General features: G+C 36.6%; 1 protein-coding gene across 1 annotated transcript; it reads right to left on the bottom strand.

Moving 5' to 3' along the window:
- Positions 1-796: 796 nt before the first annotated feature.
- Positions 797-11,122, bottom strand: LOC132121461 (ORM1-like protein 3). Its single transcript, XM_059530866.1, has 5 exons — positions 10,920-11,122; positions 10,495-10,709; positions 9,144-9,295; positions 1,536-2,182; positions 797-1,492 (listed from the first exon to the last, which is right to left on the bottom strand). The coding sequence occupies exons 2-4, from the start codon at positions 10,666-10,668 to the stop codon at positions 2,047-2,049; spliced, it is 462 nt and encodes a 153-aa protein (XP_059386849.1). The 5' UTR covers positions 10,669-10,709; positions 10,920-11,122; the 3' UTR covers positions 797-1,492; positions 1,536-2,046.
- Between the last annotated feature and the right edge of the window lie 8,194 nt (positions 11,123-19,316).

Below are 19,316 nucleotides of genomic sequence, written 5' to 3' on the forward strand. Positions count from 1 at the left end.
CTGCTGATTAAGCTTGCAAAGCATCCCGCCGTGCAGCTAGTGAATTGCTGATGAGAGTCGCTTCACTGCTGCTGTCAATCACAATCACTTTGTGAATGTAAACAGGAACAACTGTGGAATAAGAGATGGCAGAACAGTACCACAACTGACAATCTTTCCAAGTGGCTCTGCAGCACATAAAAGACATCAGCATCCTTCCTGCCAGCTGATAAGGCCAGATGCAGGTACACAACACCTCCGATTACACCACACCACAACAGACCAACTTCTCTAGCTAGAGTTCTTGTTCTTACAGCTGTCACAATGCTGACCTGCAGTTGCATTAAACACGATTGCGAAAGCTTCCCTGCAAAATACAGTTTCTACCATTGTAATAAGTATTGTTGCAAATACTGATCATGTCAAAAATAAACAAGCATCTGTCACAAAATGTTGAAAAAACACAGAATATGATTTACAAAGCAAAGATAAGAACATATCAAGGTCAACTGATCTGCTAGACAAGGCACTGCTCCACGTATGCAGGATTACTGGTTTCATAATTGTTCTGACAGTAACCTATTCTATTGAAGAGAGGGCAGCAATAAAACAAACCCCACACTGAGCATGACAGAGACACCAATAACAGCTACTAAAAATGACACTGAAATGCTGTATTAGACAATAAAGGCAAGCAATGTCATTTTCAAAGCAACCTTTAGTGAATCTTGCTTGGTAAGTACTAGGGTTAGTCACAGACCATACATCATTCCAACATAACTTTTTAGGATAATTTTAATTAAGATAATTATTAATGATTATAAATTAGGCTCAGTTTAGTGCTGTCAAATGCAAAATGCATATCACAGGGACTGTCATCAGTCCATACTGCTGTACAAAGGCAAAATGCAGTAGCTACATATTTGGTCAAAACTAAAATCTGTAGATGTACTGTGACAGACAGGTTTGCTTTAAATCGCTAATTAAAAGATAATAATAATAATAATAAATGTTGCTTCAGTTACTGCCTTTGTGAGACCGTCCGACATGGTAAAGGTGAACATTGTGATTAACCGTCCGTTAACAATGATAAACACTTTCACATCTTATTCACATTTTGATGTTGCTTCACAGAAATATTATGTAGGTTTAGCAAACTGCATTACCATTTAATCTATCCTCACTCAGACCTGGACATGAAGTGCAGTAGCTGTACACAAGTGTCCACCAAGACAGATTCAAGGTCTAAAGGTCATGTGCACAGTTAGACTGCAGTTTCTGACTTGGGGGAAAAAAGTTCCAATCCAATATTCCCTTGTGCCTGTTCTCCCCATATGAAACCACTCTTACAGGTTTTTAATTCCCATGTGTGCAACTAACTTTTTTTGTTCTTCAATATTAGTGCATGTTATAAAATAGTGAAAGACTAGATATGGAGCACTGCAACCAACAAATGATTAAAACATTTTAACAGGTTGTGCATGTATAAAATGCAACTCGTTTTGTTTTAAATCTAAAAACATAAAATAGGGATCTGGCAAAAGTTTTATCAGGACAGGATGACATCGTCCAACAATGGAATTATAGCCAGTCTTTTGGCTAAAAATAGCCTTGTACACGTTCTTCAGTAAGTACCTTTTTTCTCTTTTTAACACTCAAGTGCTGAACATTGGGGTCGGGAACATTGGAACGTGCCGACTCAGGCCCCCAAAACAGATAGGAAGAGATGAACCAGCTTATTTTTAACCCATCTGATTCACTGCATCAATGTAGCATTTCTGCCAAAGTGACTGAAATCTAACACACAGTTCCAAATGACATACATAACGCAGCATAGTATAAAGGTGGTCCTAACATATCCAGAGAGCCTCTTTTGCTGTATTCTGCTTGTGGTTCTACAAATGTGTTTGTATCTTCTGAATATTATACAAATAACATCAATAAAAGTAATACCATAGCAGATTATTCAGCAACTTGGTCCACAAAGCAGCAGAGCATCCGATGAAGCCCTCAATTTCTCTATTTTTAATTCCTACACATCCTCTTGTGCTGAAGAGCAAAGCCTTGTCAGTACTTATTAATTCCAAAGAGACGGACCCCGTGGAACTGAGGCAGTTTGGGGACAAGCACAGTGAGCAGGGAAATGGTGTTGATGATGAAGTGGACCCTGTCATACTTTGTATAGAAACTGGTCAGGAAATACCTGTAGAGGGGAAGGACAAGATCAAGTCAGATGTCAGAAAGCAACATGAGATGCATAGATACATAAGCTACAGAAGTTGCTCAAGCAAGCACAGCATCTAATGGAAACACAGGATGTGGTTTCTTCATGCTGCAACAGAATACTTTTCACACATACACTGTCGTTCAAAAGCTTGGGATCAGTAAGACTTGTAATGTTTTTAAAGAAGTCTTTTATGCTCATCAAGGCTGCATTTATTTGATCAAAAATACAGAAAACAGTAATCTTGCAAAATGTTATTACAATATAAAATAAAGGTTTCTATTTTAATGTACTTTAAAATATAATTTATTACTGTGATGCAAAGCAGAATTTCCATCAGCCATTACGTCAGTATAAAATGTCACATGATCCTTCAGAAATCACATTTTTTTTGGAAACTGCAATACTTTTTCAGGATTTGTTGACGAATAAAAAGTTAAAAAGAACAGTATTTATTCAAAATATAAATATTTTCTAACAATATAAATCTTTGCTATCACTTCTTTTCATTTCTTTCAAAAAAAAGAAAGAATAAAAAATTACTGACCCTAAACGTTTGAACAGTAGTGTTTATTGTTAGAAAATATTTCTATTTTAAATAAATGCTCTTCTTTTTAACTTTATATTCATCAAAAGAATCCTGAAAAAATTCTCACAGGTTCAAAAAAAAATATTAGGCAGCACAACAGTTTCCAGCAATGATAATAAATCAGCATATTAGAATGATTTCTAAAGGATCATGTGACACTTTGTACTGGAGTAATGGCCGATGGAAATTCAGCTTTGCATCACAGAAATAAATTATATTTTAAAGTATATTAAAATAGACACCATTATTTTATGATGTAATAACATTTTGCAAGATTAGTTTTTCCTAATTTTCCTAAAGCAAAATAAACTCATTTAACCTCTTCCAAGGCCAAAATTTACAAAATAGAGATTTCTGGAAATCCATACTCTGGTCTCAAGAAAACAAGTCAATCATCTCGGATCCAAAAGCATCCCAAATTTTCTGGTGTTGTTAGAGGAGAAGTACAGTGCAGAGTTTGTGAGCGTTGCGAGGAGTGGAGCGGCATGATTTTGCCTGGAGCAGATTTTTTAAAGTTGGAGCGTTGAGGTTTTCACACACTCAGAGAACGCTCCGCTACCACTCCATCACGGGCACAAATAAGGCAAAATCACGCATTAAACATAATTAGTTAGCTTGACAGACATGTGGATCACATACAAAGTTTAAAATGGTGATGGAAGAGTGCGGGAGGTTAAAGCATGTTGTAAATTGTACAGTTTGTTAATCTCCGCTCTAAACTTATGTGCTGCTACATTGCTGCACACGGACAGAGCACACAATCTCACACATAACATACAGATCGTAAGCATACATTCAGGAATGTACAAAAACTGAAAAGTTACAGCATATTCTGTTTCTGAAGTAACTACCCTCAGCATCGCCATAGTAGAGAGAGACGTTGCACAGTATGCTAAGCGAGATAAGCAGTCCTTTAACATGGACTTGGGCTAATTGTAGGTGTCCAATAAACCATATTAAAACTATTCTTCTAGTATTATGCATTTATTTTTCGTTTAATATAATTTCTGAACAGAACTTTGATTTTCCAAGCCTAGTGATAAAATGTAGCCTCTGATCAGTGGAGCGAGGAGTGGGAAATGGTGAACCCGGAGCGGAGTGATTATTGAATGCTTTGCGCATGGAGGGGAAATTGTTAGTGCTCCACTCCGCTCACATACTCTGGTACAGCGACAATTGCTTGGTACTCACAGTGACGTTCAGTGGAAGTAAAGCTTTTATATAGGGATGAATGAATGCTGAAGGTTTAACCCTCTGGAGTCTAAGGGTATTTTTGGGGCCTGGAGAAGTTTTGTCATGCCCTGACATTTGTGCTTTTTTCAGTTTCTTATCAATATCTGAATGGGTAAAGTCTGATCTCACTGTAAACAGCACAAACTGGGCTATAATAATATGTAAAATGCATGTATGTACATGATTGTGTTTTTGAGAAAAAAAATATTATGCGTGGTTAGTGAAAAACTACAAATGTTAAAACACTTGAAAAAGGCAAAAAAACACATAGAGAACATTGGTTCCCGGGACTTTTGAGAACTGGAGCTTGTAGCCTAGAATTTTTCTTTCTAAATTATGTGAAAATCATCTTGTTTACTCACTTACAGAAAACAATATATTGATTTTCATTTTCTAAGACACTTTTTGTTGGTAAAAGTCATATGCGAGTAGGCGTCAACTATCCTGAATATCATTGTGATTAACACCTGAGAAGACAAAGAGCTGCATAATGAGCTGCATAATGAGCCATTCAGTCATCTGTGCCACTGAGAGGAAGGAGTTACAAGAAAGAATGTGAGAACAAAATAAATCTATATAATTTTATGTTTGTAGTTTATTTAGAATATATTTAATTATCCCACAACATACTTTAATATCCACTTGGGGGAGCAGTTAAACAGTTTATCAGGAACAATCAAAGCTGACTTTCAAACTAATTTTTTGGCATCAATACTCCAGTCACACAATCCTTCAGAAATCCTTTTAACAATCTTATTTTCTACAAAAAAACATTTATTGTTATTATTATCATCATCATTATTATTATTATTAATGTTGAAAAGAGCTGAGAATATTTTTTAGGTATTTTAGGGGGAATAGATTGAAAGAACAGCATTGTTTTTACATTTGTTAGCCTACAGTTATTTATTTGTTACATTTATATTATTTACATCAAGCTTTTGAATGGTATAGTATAGTATATTGTTATTGAAACTTCATAATGTTTCACTTGATTATATATTTAGTCAGGAATTATAGTTTGGAAAAAGTCTTTGGAAAAAGTCTAACTAGTAAAATGTTTACACGTTATGTGAAAACTAGTACAAGTATATAAATAAATAAAAAGAGACTTACTCATGTTTATGATCTCTGCTGAATAAAGTGCTTTATTCTTTTTTTCTGAGGAAATCCATTTCTCAAATCCTCAACCACATCACATCTTGTTGGGGTGAATTATGTATTATTCCTCTCATCGCGAAGTTAAAATAAAAACTTGAAGAACAGTCTCGCTGCTTTTTCTTCGGTAGCACTTTATTTTATAGTCCTGTTCCTCATGTACATACTATGTACTTATTATAGTAATTACAATAACTATGTAATAACTAGGTACTAACCCTGAACCTACCCCTAAACCTAACCCTACCCCATGTAGTTACCTTGTATTACCAGAACTTTCTTAGATAAATACACTGTAAGTACAGTAGAAGTACATGTTAGTACACGTACTGTAAAATAAAGTGCAACCTTTTCTTCTGTGTGGGCGTATTCAAGCCGTGCGCTTCACTTTGAATCTGAATAGCGCGTTCGGCGCGGGGGCGTGGTCACATTAGATATAATGAAGGGAGACATGAAAAACAGACATGGCGTTGTTTTCATATGGATTACTTTATCACAGAAAATCTGTTTTCGGCGGCACTTGTTTAGTTTAAAAGTAGACATGTCAAGCTTTCTATAGATATCTCTCTCATGTCTCTTCGTTGAGTATTCACGGAGTTACAGTTCATTTTAATGACGTGTTTGTAAATAAAGATCAGCGCAGACAAAGGCTGCAGACAGCACACCTTGTTTGTTATCTTTATTTTATAAGTGCACAAAGTTTTGTTGTTATTATGTCTGTATCCCAAAAAAAGTAGACCCTTTACAGATTCGATTGATGTATTGCTCTTATCTGTAAGATTAAAACTGAAAGTGTAATTTAAGTTCTTTTCGGGGTTATCGGGAGAAAATGACTCAAAACGCGTATCCGCGTTAATCGACTTCAAAGGGTAGTTGTGCTTTATCAATGCTGGCATGTATTCACACACTACTGTGTGCTGTAATACAAAAACTTGAAACAGAAGATGCTATCCTCCCCTCATTCCCTGCATTATTGGGCCTTTTTTCAGCATGACAAAGATATTGATTCTCCCAAGGTGAAAATCCTTCAGCATACATGTATTTCACTCAATCTTAACACTCTTGAGCAGCTGTGGGGTATTCTGTAGAGACGAGCTGAGCAAAACCCTCCATTAAAGACCAGAGCATTTAAGGAGGTCGTCCAGGAGTTAAACAGGACAGATGTGAAAATCTGTCATGAACTTGTACACTCAGTGCCAAGAAGGGTCAGAGCAGTATATTTAATTCTGGAAGACAAACTAAGTGCTAGAATATTATACATTTTCTGAATTAAATCTAGGGCGTATTTACTTTACGTAATTTACTTATCTTACAGAAAATATTGGCATGCATTTTGTTGTTTTTATTAAGTATATGTTTAATACGTTTCAATTTTGCAATCTTTCCATGAATTATATTAGTGAAGCTCTGCATTTAAAGAAAAATTAATAAAATATAACTCAAATCAAGATTTCATCATTTACATATTTGCCAAGTAGTGGTGTAATAAGCAGAATAATATAGATCCAGACGGTTGTTATGTCAAAATAAACCCCTTCAGGGTGATGCAAAAGTGCTTCGCGTCGTGTCAGGGTCTTGATCACCATGTGAGGGTTTATTTTGCAAAAACAATGGATGTGCATTATTGTTATTATTACTTTTTTATAGTATAAGTATTATAGTATTTTTTCCTTTTTATTCCAATTAAACTTGAACTGGCAACTAATTTAAATTGAAGTTGTAGTTTACTTAAATAGATTAAAGCTAAAGAGAAACAGAATAGAACTAGTTAGAAATATTAGTAAATACCGTAATACTGTATTAATAATACTAAAACACTGCTATATAGTGTTGTCAAAAGACCCGGTACTTCGGTACCAAGTTGGTACTAAAAAAATGAAAATGTCATGGTACCAGGTTTCTGTAAGTACCGGTGGTACAGAGGACCCGTTCAAACCCGGTTCTGGATGCATACAGCGCTATGATTTCCGCGAAGCAGAAAACGCGGACGGAATCTCAAAATCCAGTCATGAAAATGAAAAATTTTAATATGGACAGTCACGGAATTTGTCAAAGTTAGCATAAATTAATCAAATCAAATCTCCATATGGACCAGTATTTGTAAACGTTAAGCCGCAAAAGTTGGTTGAAATCTGCATCCTGCATGTTCTGCGTGCATGTCTCTGTGTGAATGAATGAATGGTTTGTTTACTACATAGACTGAAGCGCATGACGCCTGCAATAATGAGGACATAAATACACAAACAACATCACCAGAACTGTTCTGAGTCACTTCACAAGCATTTTACCGTTTCATTTGAGTAAAACCAGTGTCAATTTAAAGGTATTCACGGAAAACCGTCAAAACAGCCTCTACATTGCGAGTAAATCACTCGCATATGTGAATATATTTTACTCAGGGCGACTAAATTATGTCTATTGTTAGCCATTGGCTAATAAATTCTTAGATTTTACTCACCAGTGTGTGTGTGTGTTAGAGGCTATTATAAGATTGGCGCAGATGTATTTTCACTTGCTGAACACTGAGCGCTTCAGAGTTCTCTCTCCATCAAGCGATCTGTACTTTTCAATTCATCTCAATGGACGCACAGCACACCTGTATTTGCCTCTTTTACTGTCTATGGTATTTGCCGAACTGTAAACTCTGTGTGAAGGAGCACGGCTCGCCGTCGCTTTGCTGATAGCTCTGTTTCTCACACATGCAAAGAGAGAGAGCGAGAGTCTTACCACGCTGAATCGACATGCTACATGTAAACTATATTCTTTGTTGTCTTCTCCTGTCAAAATAATGGAGTTCATTTAGAATTATTCATATTTTCGAACAAGCAGAAGATATGCCGGTTTCTCCGGTAGTGGGTGGAGCTAATGCACAAATGGCAATTTCATTGGCTGGCGCTCATCTATTACCGTCCCTGTTTTGATTTCAGCAAATCAGTTCGACCGAACGCAGACAACGTGATTAATATTCATGAACCAGCAGCTCATCAATCCATAGTGCATTGTATATTGTTATTATGGTAGTAGAATTAGTAGTATTATTATCTTTTAATAATAATTATTATGATCTATTACTATTTTTTTTTTTTACAGAAACCCTCAATGAACAAAAATATCTTAAGCATCACCACCATTCTTAAGTTCAGATAAATGACAAATATGCATTCATTACAAATTCATTTTTACATAAAGGCATTGTGCTAGAAATATTACTATTATTTTGTAAAATGTATGTGATACTGCTACTAAGGTTAATTAAAAATTAATCACACAATATTTCTTCCATGTTTTAATTTTAATAGCAAATCCCCTTTATTTACCAAAAAATAAAATGTTTAAATTTCATAAATTAAAAGACAAATTAAATTTGGGTGAAACTTGTTTACTGTTTTTCATAATTATATTACTTGTAGAAGAACTTTAAAAACAATTGTAAATAAGTATAAAGAATGGCATTGGTTTTATTTTTAGTGATAATTTTTTTTTTTTTTAATTAGCATATTTTTGTGTTTTGCTTTGGTACCGAAATTGGTACCGAGAACCGCGGATTTTCACTGGTATCGGTACCGAATACTGAAATTTTGGTACCGTGACAACACTACTGCTATATATATATATATATATATATTTTTTTTTTTTTTTTTTTTTTACAATATCTTGTCACTTTGAAATACAATCTCTCATTGAAACTGATAGATATACCCTCACAATATGAGAGAATACAACGCAAGAGAGAAGAAAAGAGCAAATGACAGTCAGGACTAAATAACGGTTTCTAAATCCAGCTCTCCTTGCCAGCAGACACCACAGGAAATCAGCATCAGTGCCTCTTGCTCATGGTCATGCAGAGCAAGCTGTAAAAGCTTTCCCAGTGCATGTGCAGAACACAACCAAAAGGGACAAATTAGCGTGACAGGCAGAATGAAGCTTCTAACAGCACAGAGCAAAGGCGAACACTCTTACAGTATAATAGGGGTGATGGTGAGAAACTTTCGAGAGGCGGTGAACTGGACCCCGTAGTCCATCTGTTCCCAGTGGGTCAGAAGCCGGGCCTTGCCTTGGTCCGGAGTCTCAAACGGTGTTCCTTTTACCGTGTGTAGGAGGATATACATGCACTATGGCAGAAAGAGAGTCATAGAACATCATGACCTTTGGTACAATTCCTCAAAGCTCTCTCAGCAGATGTTGTGAAACTCTTAGGACAACAGCAAGAGCTGAAGCGTTTTGGCTGCAGGACGACTAAGAAAGGCGATACAGGATGGCTCGGTTAGTCCAACATTGGCTGAAATTACAGAACCTGGAGTCAGCAATTGAACGGGCCAAAATTCAGCAAGAAAAAATGTTGCCATTTCAGAGTTTCTGCAGCTGGGAACTGTCACAAAACAAATGATTATTTTAAGCCTTTGCATCTTTAAAATCTCTTAAGAAAGCATATACAGTATGCTACATTTACACTATGACACTAATGCAATGGTTGTCTCCAAAGGCAGCCTGGGAGCCAAAATGTGTCGCAGACATGTTATGGATTGTGACATCAGGAAATAACAAAGCTACTAACTATAGGAGTGTTTTAAGGCCGTTTCATATAATAAATATTTTACTGTTCACATCATTGCATGATAATGTCCTATTTATTAATGCTTGCTGATTTGAATGTTCAAGCTTTTTATAGTCTGACTGGCTGTCAATGTGTTTACCATTCATTAGCAGGAAAAAAAAAAAATGAAAGTGATTCCAAATATATTGCTCCTCTGTGTCATTATCATTATATACCCGTGGACTCCACTATTCTAACAGAGTTAAAATGTTTATTAAAACTTTATGGTTATCCTGAACAGGCCGTTACGTGAGCAAATTAACTAACTTATAGGAGGACAAATGCATCCCATAACTATTGCTGGGTGTACAAAGCAAAACTGTACAAAGATGCTTGTCTAATTAGATGAATGTCCAGCCATAAACGAACTAAAAAATACAACAGACTATATTAAATATAATTTACAATTATATAAAATAGTAATAAAAATGTATATAAAAATATAATAGGATCACTTCCAGTGACAATAATTGTTCTGTATAATGAGACACTACATGAAAGTTTCCTATTCAGTCAATTTGCCACGTTAATCATTTTGCATATTTGGGGCCTATTAAGTTCATAATCATTTTTAATAAATTTCAGAGCTTGATGTGAAGGATAATTCTGGTACCTTTTTTTAAACAAACTATTTTGGTACGGTGTTGGACGTAATTTAGCAAAACAACCAGCACTACGGATAAACTTTCGAGCCTGGTGACATTTAGCAACTCTTACCATGTTGTGGATGAGGTTGGTTAGGGTCCAGACCACAGGCACGCTGACGAAGGGGATGCTGAGCAATATGACGTGTAGGAGGCCGATGCCAAGCACATAGGAGAGCCATATACCCCTGCTGTTCATTACTCGCGTGTTTGGATTGACCTCGCTGTGCGCCGTGCCCACGTTCATCCTCGCGCAGTGGTGGGACACTCACAACTACTGCGTACTTACTGTCAGACACAAGAGACACGTGGAAATGCATGTATGGGTTTAAAATTATACAACGTTCACTGACATTTAAGACGCATAGACCTTAAAAAGTCATAGGCAATATGCAGAGTGTGGAAAATCAACACCACTTCTGAAACGGTTCATTTGTTGTTATTTAAAATGATAAGCGTGACGAAGCACGGGTCAAGCAGAAACTTCACAGTACTTACGAACAAATATTAACTCTATTTCCTCTGGCTGTATACGTTATTGAGATATGTTCCGTTCTGGGGCCATTTTGCAATGTAGCCTTGCCGTTTTTCGCAACTTGACTCGTCTGTTTATTTCATCATGTTTGCTTTGAAGCAGTTTGTTCCTGTGCGAGCAGATGGTGACAACACAGCAAGACTTCATCGTTTCACGTCATCGTTTTTTTTTTAGAACTCACCTTTAGAAGGATGGGATTGTATTCATCGAGGTAACAGCTGATTGGATATTGTGAGTCACGAGGAGGATGTCGCCCAATCAACGTTCGATGCGTTGATAATTTGTTGAAAAGGTGCACGCCCCCTTAACGTCAGAGAAACTGCTAGTGAGAGAGATTACCCGATTATGCAAAAATACCGAGATTTATGAGTATGGTAGTTTATTCAAACAAATTGTTACCAATACTGTAGCAGTCTCAAGTGTCTGTTTCTGTAATACACTGAATTGTTACAGAATTTCACAACACTTGGTACTTTGTATTCCGCTATTAAAGTTGCAATGCATTCATCGTATAAATTCGCCAAATGAAAATTCTGTCATCATTGAGTCTCTTTGGTTCCAAAACTGCACGAGTCATTTACTTCTTTGGGCTGCAAAATGAGAAGTTAGGCAGAATGTTAGGGACTGAGAGGCTCAGTCACCATTTTATGAAAATTCACAATTCATAATATGGGGGAAAACAATGCAATGACAGAGAAAGATGACAAATGATGTCAGTAGCATTCTCCCTTACTTCTGTTCTGTGTTCCAAAGAAGAAATAAAAACAAGCTGGTATGGATCACTGTGAGAATGAGTAACTGGTGACATGATTTTCCTTCTGAAAATCATTAAACTGTCCCTTTAAGTATCATCATCTTGCATAACTCAACTACTTATGATTAAAATGTGAGATTGATCAACAGAGTGAAAAGGTATGGAATTAAACTATAATGTGTCTTGTTTTACATTCAAAGTTAATTTATAAATTACTTTATTTTGTTATTATTATTTTGTTTTCTTACTGTGCACTGGAGGAAAAAAAATTATATCATGTTTATTAATTCTAACAATGTTTCTTGAGTTATTTTCATTAAAACAAACAGATTTTTCTTCCTAACCTTTTGTTTGTTTGGTTTTAAATGAATGTCACATATGAAGGTCACCTTGGAAATGCCTTTCAAGTAAAGCGTTTGCTCCTTATTTGAGAATATCATACTATGAAATCTGTAAAATGAACATGAATAATTGATCATCTGAAGGTTAAATCTAAAAGAGTGAAATTCATACAAACTTTAAAACAACACATTCAATATATGATGAATTATGTTAAAATTATTTATATCATTTTATTATTTCTTTTTAAACTATGACTGTAATGTGTGGAGGAAAACAAAAACAAAATCATAATAAATATAGGCTAACTTAAAAACTTAATTTTCTATCATGTATACCTTTCAATTAAGCTCTAATTTTGTAAAAATATAAATGAAAATAATAATAATATTTATATTATTATATAATATATTTATGACCAGGCCAGTCCACTATTATGAAGATAATGTTATTCTTAAGCTTTAGCCCTTCCATCCTACACTTTGCAGTATGTGAAGCTAATGCTCCAACAGATGCTATAAGGACACTAATAGGCTTCTAAAAGAAGTTGCTTATAGTCTCTGGGCCAAAGATGTGTGAAATATAAGTTCAGCTACACAAACTCTGTCATTTTGCCCCGTAGGAACTGAAATGTGAGCCATGTGTCTGAATGACGTGGGAGCGTCTTCACTGATGATTAAACTGAAGCAAATGCACACAACATCAAAGCGCTGTGGTCTTCTTTCTCTTGCTCTTACAAGGTGGGGAAGCTACTACAGTACATTTTAAAAGCTGTTAAATTATATCTTGGAGCTCAGAACATGCTACTCTGATATTCTTTAACAATGCAACCCTTAGGCTCAAAGATTTATGTTTCCCAACGTGATGTGATTCCATCAGCTGGATCTGAGCCTGTTGGAAGTAGGCTACCTTTAAAGACAAGATTACGTTAAGACTATAGAATTTCAGCAGCATTGTGTCTTTCTGTCCCCGAGGGACAAATGCATGTGACGTTAATTAGCCTTTAAATGATGACTAGTAAATCACTGGCTGCAGATGAGATCAAATTGCCATTTTGTCAAGAGAGGCTAAACTGTGGGTATTTTCATTAAATTACTATTTTGCTTTTTTTAATATACTTATACTTTTAACAGATGCTGCCTTGAGGTTTTTGACAACAGTCTATGAAAATCATAAAGTATACAGAAGTATGAAGTTTTTTCATTTTAAGAGCTTCCATAATTACTACTCTTCGTCTTATAGAAGACAACAGCTCAGGGAATTTATACAAGATTATTCAAGATGAAAGTTTCGCTGACTGTTCATGTTCTTACACATGTACACATATTTGCCCCAGAGGTTGTTAACTAGAATTTAGAACATTCCTTAGCTGCATCCCTCAAATATTTCCAGCCAATCCCAGCCTATGCCGTTTTTTTTTACATGTTAGCATGCTGATTCCACTTTTCATAAATAAATGTAACAGTATATGGAGGTTTAAGGGGCACAGCAGTCTATAAGATGGTATCCAGTGTCTACACAGAAAGGAATTTTAACAGCAATTTCAGATCTATATGTGTGACGGAACTGTGAGTAACCAGAAGATGTCAGTATAAATACACTCTTGATGGTTTTGTCTTACTATAAAGATACATAATACTCACAATATTTTATAAGCTACTTACTGAACTTAGTCATATTTAATTTCTGTTACTATAATACTTTACTATGTTCTCCATCCTTACTATAGAGCTTTAATGTTTACTGCTTTCTAAGAACTTAAACCTAATAATATACAGTATATGCCTTGTGTGTTTGCTTTATGTTGTTGGCAAATAAATGTATACAAATATACCTTGTATATTTTGTATCATATATTGATGAATTAGCATAAAAATTTATTTGAGATCAGTTTGTAAAAAGAGCAATTTGTACAGTAGTTCATGACTGTCACCATGGACTTAAACAGCTTGTCACTAGGACAGTTCCTTCAAAAGGACATCTTCATAGCTTATCCATCCCTAAATAGTAGTTATCTAAGGCAGTGATATGCACCTTTCAGGAGTAGACAAGGAACAAAGTTGTCCCTTAAAGGGAACTGCCCCAAGTAACAAGCTTGCAGGGGTGTCATACTCAGTTCCTGGAGGGCCACTGTCCTGCAGAGTTTAGCTCTAACCCTAATTAAACACACCTGAGGAAGTTAATCAAGGTTTAAGGGATTACTAGAAACTTGCAGGCAGGGGTTTTGGAGCTGGTTGGAGCTACAGTCTGCAGGACAGTGGTCTTCCAAGAGCACAGTTTAACAAATGTATCCTAAAATAAAATGTTGGCACATTTTTCTGGCAGTAAAAGAATCAAATAAACCCCAGATTAAAAAGGATCTTACCACAATTTGTCAATACTCAGGTCACTTCTTAAATGGATAACAAATGAAAATGATGTCATAATTTATTCACCCTTACGTTGCTCAAAATCCATATTCTCTATAGAATACAAGAGGAGATGTACTTTTCCATATAATAAAAGAAACTGGTCACCAGGTGCTGTTAAGTTCCAAAAAACAAACAAACAAAAAACACACCAGAAAAGGACCATAACAGCAGTCCATACAAACCATGCACTAAATGAAATATCTTCTAAAAACACGTGATAGCTCTATGTGAGAAACCGACTGAAATTTGCCATTGTTGATGAAAGCCTGGCATTACATTAGCCCTATCTGAATATATATAAAATCAATTTGAGAGCTGCCGTATGAATAATAACATAGATTTCAGATTTTTCTGGCATATATGATATGGCTTCAGAAGATTTGTAATATATGGATTACTTTTATGCTTTGGTTGAATGTGACAGGTTTTATTGTGCTGGTGTGTGAGGGTGAGTAAATTAAAGAAACCTCAATTTTAGGTGAATTATCCTTTAAATATTCAGAAGAGAGTATTTGGGCATCTTAAAGGATAGTTTACCTAAAAATTTAAATTCATCAATTATACACCCTCATGTCATTCCAAACCCATAAGACTTTTGTTCATCTTTAAAAAATGAATTAAGATATTTCCGAACCCTGAGATTTCTGTCCCTCTAGTTGAGGTCATTCCATCAAAACACTGACGCTTCAAAAAGTTTATAAAGACAGAAAAATAATCCATATCAATCAAGCAGTTTAATCCAAGTCTCTGTAAAACACAATCGCTTTATTCTGTATGATGAAAAGATTTAATTTAGCCTTTTATTTATAAATAAACAATGTCAGTGTGCATACGCACATTAGCACATTAAATATTGTACACATGGAAGCTGAAGCACACTAGCTTGATGCACAAGAACAAACCCTTTCAGTGTTTTCATTTTTGGGCGAACTAACCCTTTGAGAAACCGTGGTAAGGAACTTTTCAGTCTGAGGTACATAGACATTGCCAAATCTCATATTAAACACACACAAGTAACATTATTTCCACTGCCCTTTTTTAAAATAAAATCCATTCATTCAAAACCCTAATATCATCATCTGGGGCCTGGGTTTGGGACTGTCGCACTCTGAAAATAAACACGGTCTACACTTCTCACGTCTGATTTGACATTCACTTAAGAATGCATGCCAGAAGACACACCCAGAAATATGCAACATGCCCTGGTAATTTATGAATTTTTCGAGCTTCATTAACCCTGAGTTAAGAATCATTTTAAACCTGAGAAAAGAGGAAGAGAGTGCTTGTGACCCAAGCCAGTCTAATGATAGCCACACTGGAAAAAGCTAAAGTACTGACACTCCATTATTGTCCTATAGAGGAAGCTGAGGATTAGAACACCAAAGAATTCCAATAAAAGAAGTGTCTGTTGTGGGGCCGAGGGTCCTGGGGGTCTGCGGAGCTTTAGGCATTGTCCTATAGGGTGATTGAGAGTGAGAGGAGGGGAGTGGAGAAGCATTGTGCAGGGATAGAGACTTTCTAAAGGTGGTTATTAGGATAGAAATGGCGTGGGGGTGGCTGTTGACTCTTCATCTTGTGTGAACAAAGTATCTGGCATATAGCTCTCTCTCTCTATCTCTCTCTCTTATTGCTTATTGTCCGGCTTAAGTGCGATTTAATTAAGCAAGCTCTGTGTCCTAAAAGAAGAGAGGTGCTTTATAGTGCTCAAGTCCTGCAGAGATGCCGGGGATGATGCTATTGAAGGGGAAAATGTTTGCTGCTCTAATGAAAAAGGTTTGTTTGGGGGGGATGAGCGGGGAGGGGTGGGGGAATGTCTGAGCTTTGTCCGCAGCTTACAAAGTAGGGACAAAAGCAGTGATATTATACAAATGCACCCATTTCCAGGACATGATGCAGAGATGGGGGCCCAGGGATGGGTCGGACTGCTCCATCTCAGCCCTGTTGGCACCTTACAAAATGATTTTTTCCCCCCACCACAAAGATACGCATTTTAGTTAAATCCTGAGAGCAGGGGCTTCTAGGTACCGCAAATTTGGGGCTTGCGGACTTAAGCGGATTTTCTCTGCAACTGTAAGAACAAGCTAATTCCTCAGACCTCCTTTATCTCTAACATGGTAATAACAAACAATGAAATTCTGAGGAGAAAGGGGCAAAGGAAGAGGAGGGAGGAGAGATGCAGACACAAAAGAAGGAGAGATGGAGGGAATGAAAGAGAGGAGAGACGTGTGCGAGGAGAGGGTGGGCTTGGGCGTGTTAAGAAACTTTCTCGCTCTAGTGTTATGTGTGAACGCTCTGCTAATCCAGGTTTTATTGCTTGCCTGTGTCCGGCCACACTGTCCGGATTGAGTATGTGTGTCTGAGGGACAGTGGGGGTCTACACATGTCCCTCTTTGAGGGAAGCCTGAGAAAGATCCGGACCTGGTTGCGGCCGTTTTCGGGTCGCCTTAGAAACCTGCACCACAGGGGGCCTCTGTGTATGTCTCTGCATTGCCTGCGCATGCTGCTAGCAAACACATACGGATTAAAGCTAACGTTAAAGGTGCTATCTCACTTGTGAATATTCAATGAAAGTTTGTTGTTGTCAGTAGTCTAGCAATGTATGAAGAAGTCACTTTCAAATCAAGCATCTTTATTTTTGTTAACGCGGCAAAACTGCGTGATCAACTTGAACCCGTTTGAATTTTATGTGGGGAAGTCTTTTGCCCTCACGTGAAATTCCCAATCGTAAATGGATTCCTAGTGAAATTAATAGATTACACCAACTAAATTTGCAGAACAATGTTAAAAGTGACCACATCTTATGTTTTAATTCACCAGTTGGCTTGTGTTGTTTGCGATAGCTTAAATTATCTTCTGTTCACTCACTGGGAGCCAAAAGGGTGTCTTTCCCAGATTGCAGGGGCTACTTTGTGGGTGTGTGGGGTGATGTATTAGCCTAGCCCTAACAAAAAGCAGGAGTGTCCACAAACATGACTTAATGAGGGAGGATGAGAGACTCCTGACCCAGAAGTCAAAGCTCCGGGCGAGTCTCTTTATTCTCAATGATCTGCTTGCACACTTCATTTCCATGCTCTAGGGCCCACTTCAGTAAATTCATTAAGTGTGATTGATACGAGAATCAAAACTTCCTCCTAAGCACAGTGGCTCTGCTAGGAGGGAATGGTCTTGTTTGTGCTGTAGCTATGTCAAGCATCTCTGGCTTTTGTCCTGGCTTCACACCGTTGCGGTGCATGCTGGGGTTCGAGTCCTTGAGATTCTAATCGTCAGCTCATTTCCAGCCGGTCTGTTGTGTCATGGCCTTACAGCCTTGACCTGGGAAATGTGGTTTCACTGTTGTTGAGATGCCGACCGCAGACCATTCCTCGCCTCCACTCATAAATTATGCTCCGATCAAGTTTTCCCAGCCAATCCTGGCGAGCAGATCCACGTCTGTCACTCTTCAAGAATGCAGAATCAAACTGCTGATCTCGGCACAATGCAGCTGATGGAAAGCAGATCTTTATTTTCAATGTCAGAAACACAGCACATGCTACACATCGATTTAAACTGCAGTCTAACTAGCAGGTTCATATCAAATCAGACCAGGGATGTAGCATCCTGTTAGAAACACTGAAATGCAGTTGGTGATAAACATTTAAGATGTCAGAATGACCTCTCATCCTTCGAAGTGCAGTTGCAGCACAGCTCTGACTCTTCTGATGTCGGAGAATAAACGGGAACAAAGAAAAGGGCAATTGAAATATGACCTCCAAAACACGGTCAGAGCTGTCAGTGTCTCTCTTCAGCTCCTGCGGTGGCTGCACACAGACCATGTCCCTGCTGTGAGTGAGACAGATAGATGCACTAGCAGATTGGAGGAGAGAGTTTATCAGACCACAGCCAAGCAAGAGAATACTGGACAATAACACAAATGAAACATTCCTGGAAAAGAGGTTGGCACTTATGTTAAAACTCTTTTTTTTAATATTTATATTTAATATTTATTTAACTGGAATGCGAAGTGAATTCCTTCAGGAAACTGAATTGGAATTTGAATCGGAATGACAGGAAAAGGAATTCGCTGAATTGCAATTCAAAGGAATTCAACAATGTAAATGAAGTGTTCTTCCACCAAAACTGAATTTATTAAATATGATGTAATATATTAACAACTCCACATTTCTAGGTGACATTTAATCTATCTATCTATCTATCTATCTATCTATCTATCTATCTATCTATCTATCTATCTATCTATCTATCTATCTATCAATCTATCTGACTATTTCTATCTATCTATCTATCTATCTATTTATCTATCTATCTATCTATCTATCTATCTATCTATCTATCTATCTATCTATCTATCTATCTATCTATCTATCTATCTATCTATCTATCTATCTATCTATCTATCTATCTATCTATCTATCTATCTATCTATCTATCTATCTATTGTCATCTCTGTAAGTCCAACAGACCTTCAAACTTTAAAGCTTTTAAAACTTTTTTTTTTCTTCAAAACTTCCAAAGAAACTATTTTCAAGTCAACATTATTTTTTTATTTATTTGGGCTATTATTTTCTAGTTCACAATTACAGTCATGTCTATTTCTATGAATTTGCTTTATTCTACTTTGTCACATTTGCATTGTTATTATTAGACAATAATTTTTTGTTGTTGTCGTCTGACCAAATAGATGATTTAATCTATTAATGCACTACATATATATTTATCTATTTATAGCACACATATATATTTGATATTTTCAGTATTTCTACCTGAAACCATGGTCAGTCTGAGACAGAGGCTATATTAGAATGCATTGTCATCTTTTAGTGCTGTGTCTCTTTCTCAGCTCCGTCTGCCCTCATCCT

This window comes from Carassius carassius, chromosome 39 (genome assembly GCF_963082965.1).
Source record: "Carassius carassius chromosome 39, fCarCar2.1, whole genome shotgun sequence".
NCBI lineage: Eukaryota > Metazoa > Chordata > Actinopteri > Cypriniformes > Cyprinidae > Carassius > Carassius carassius.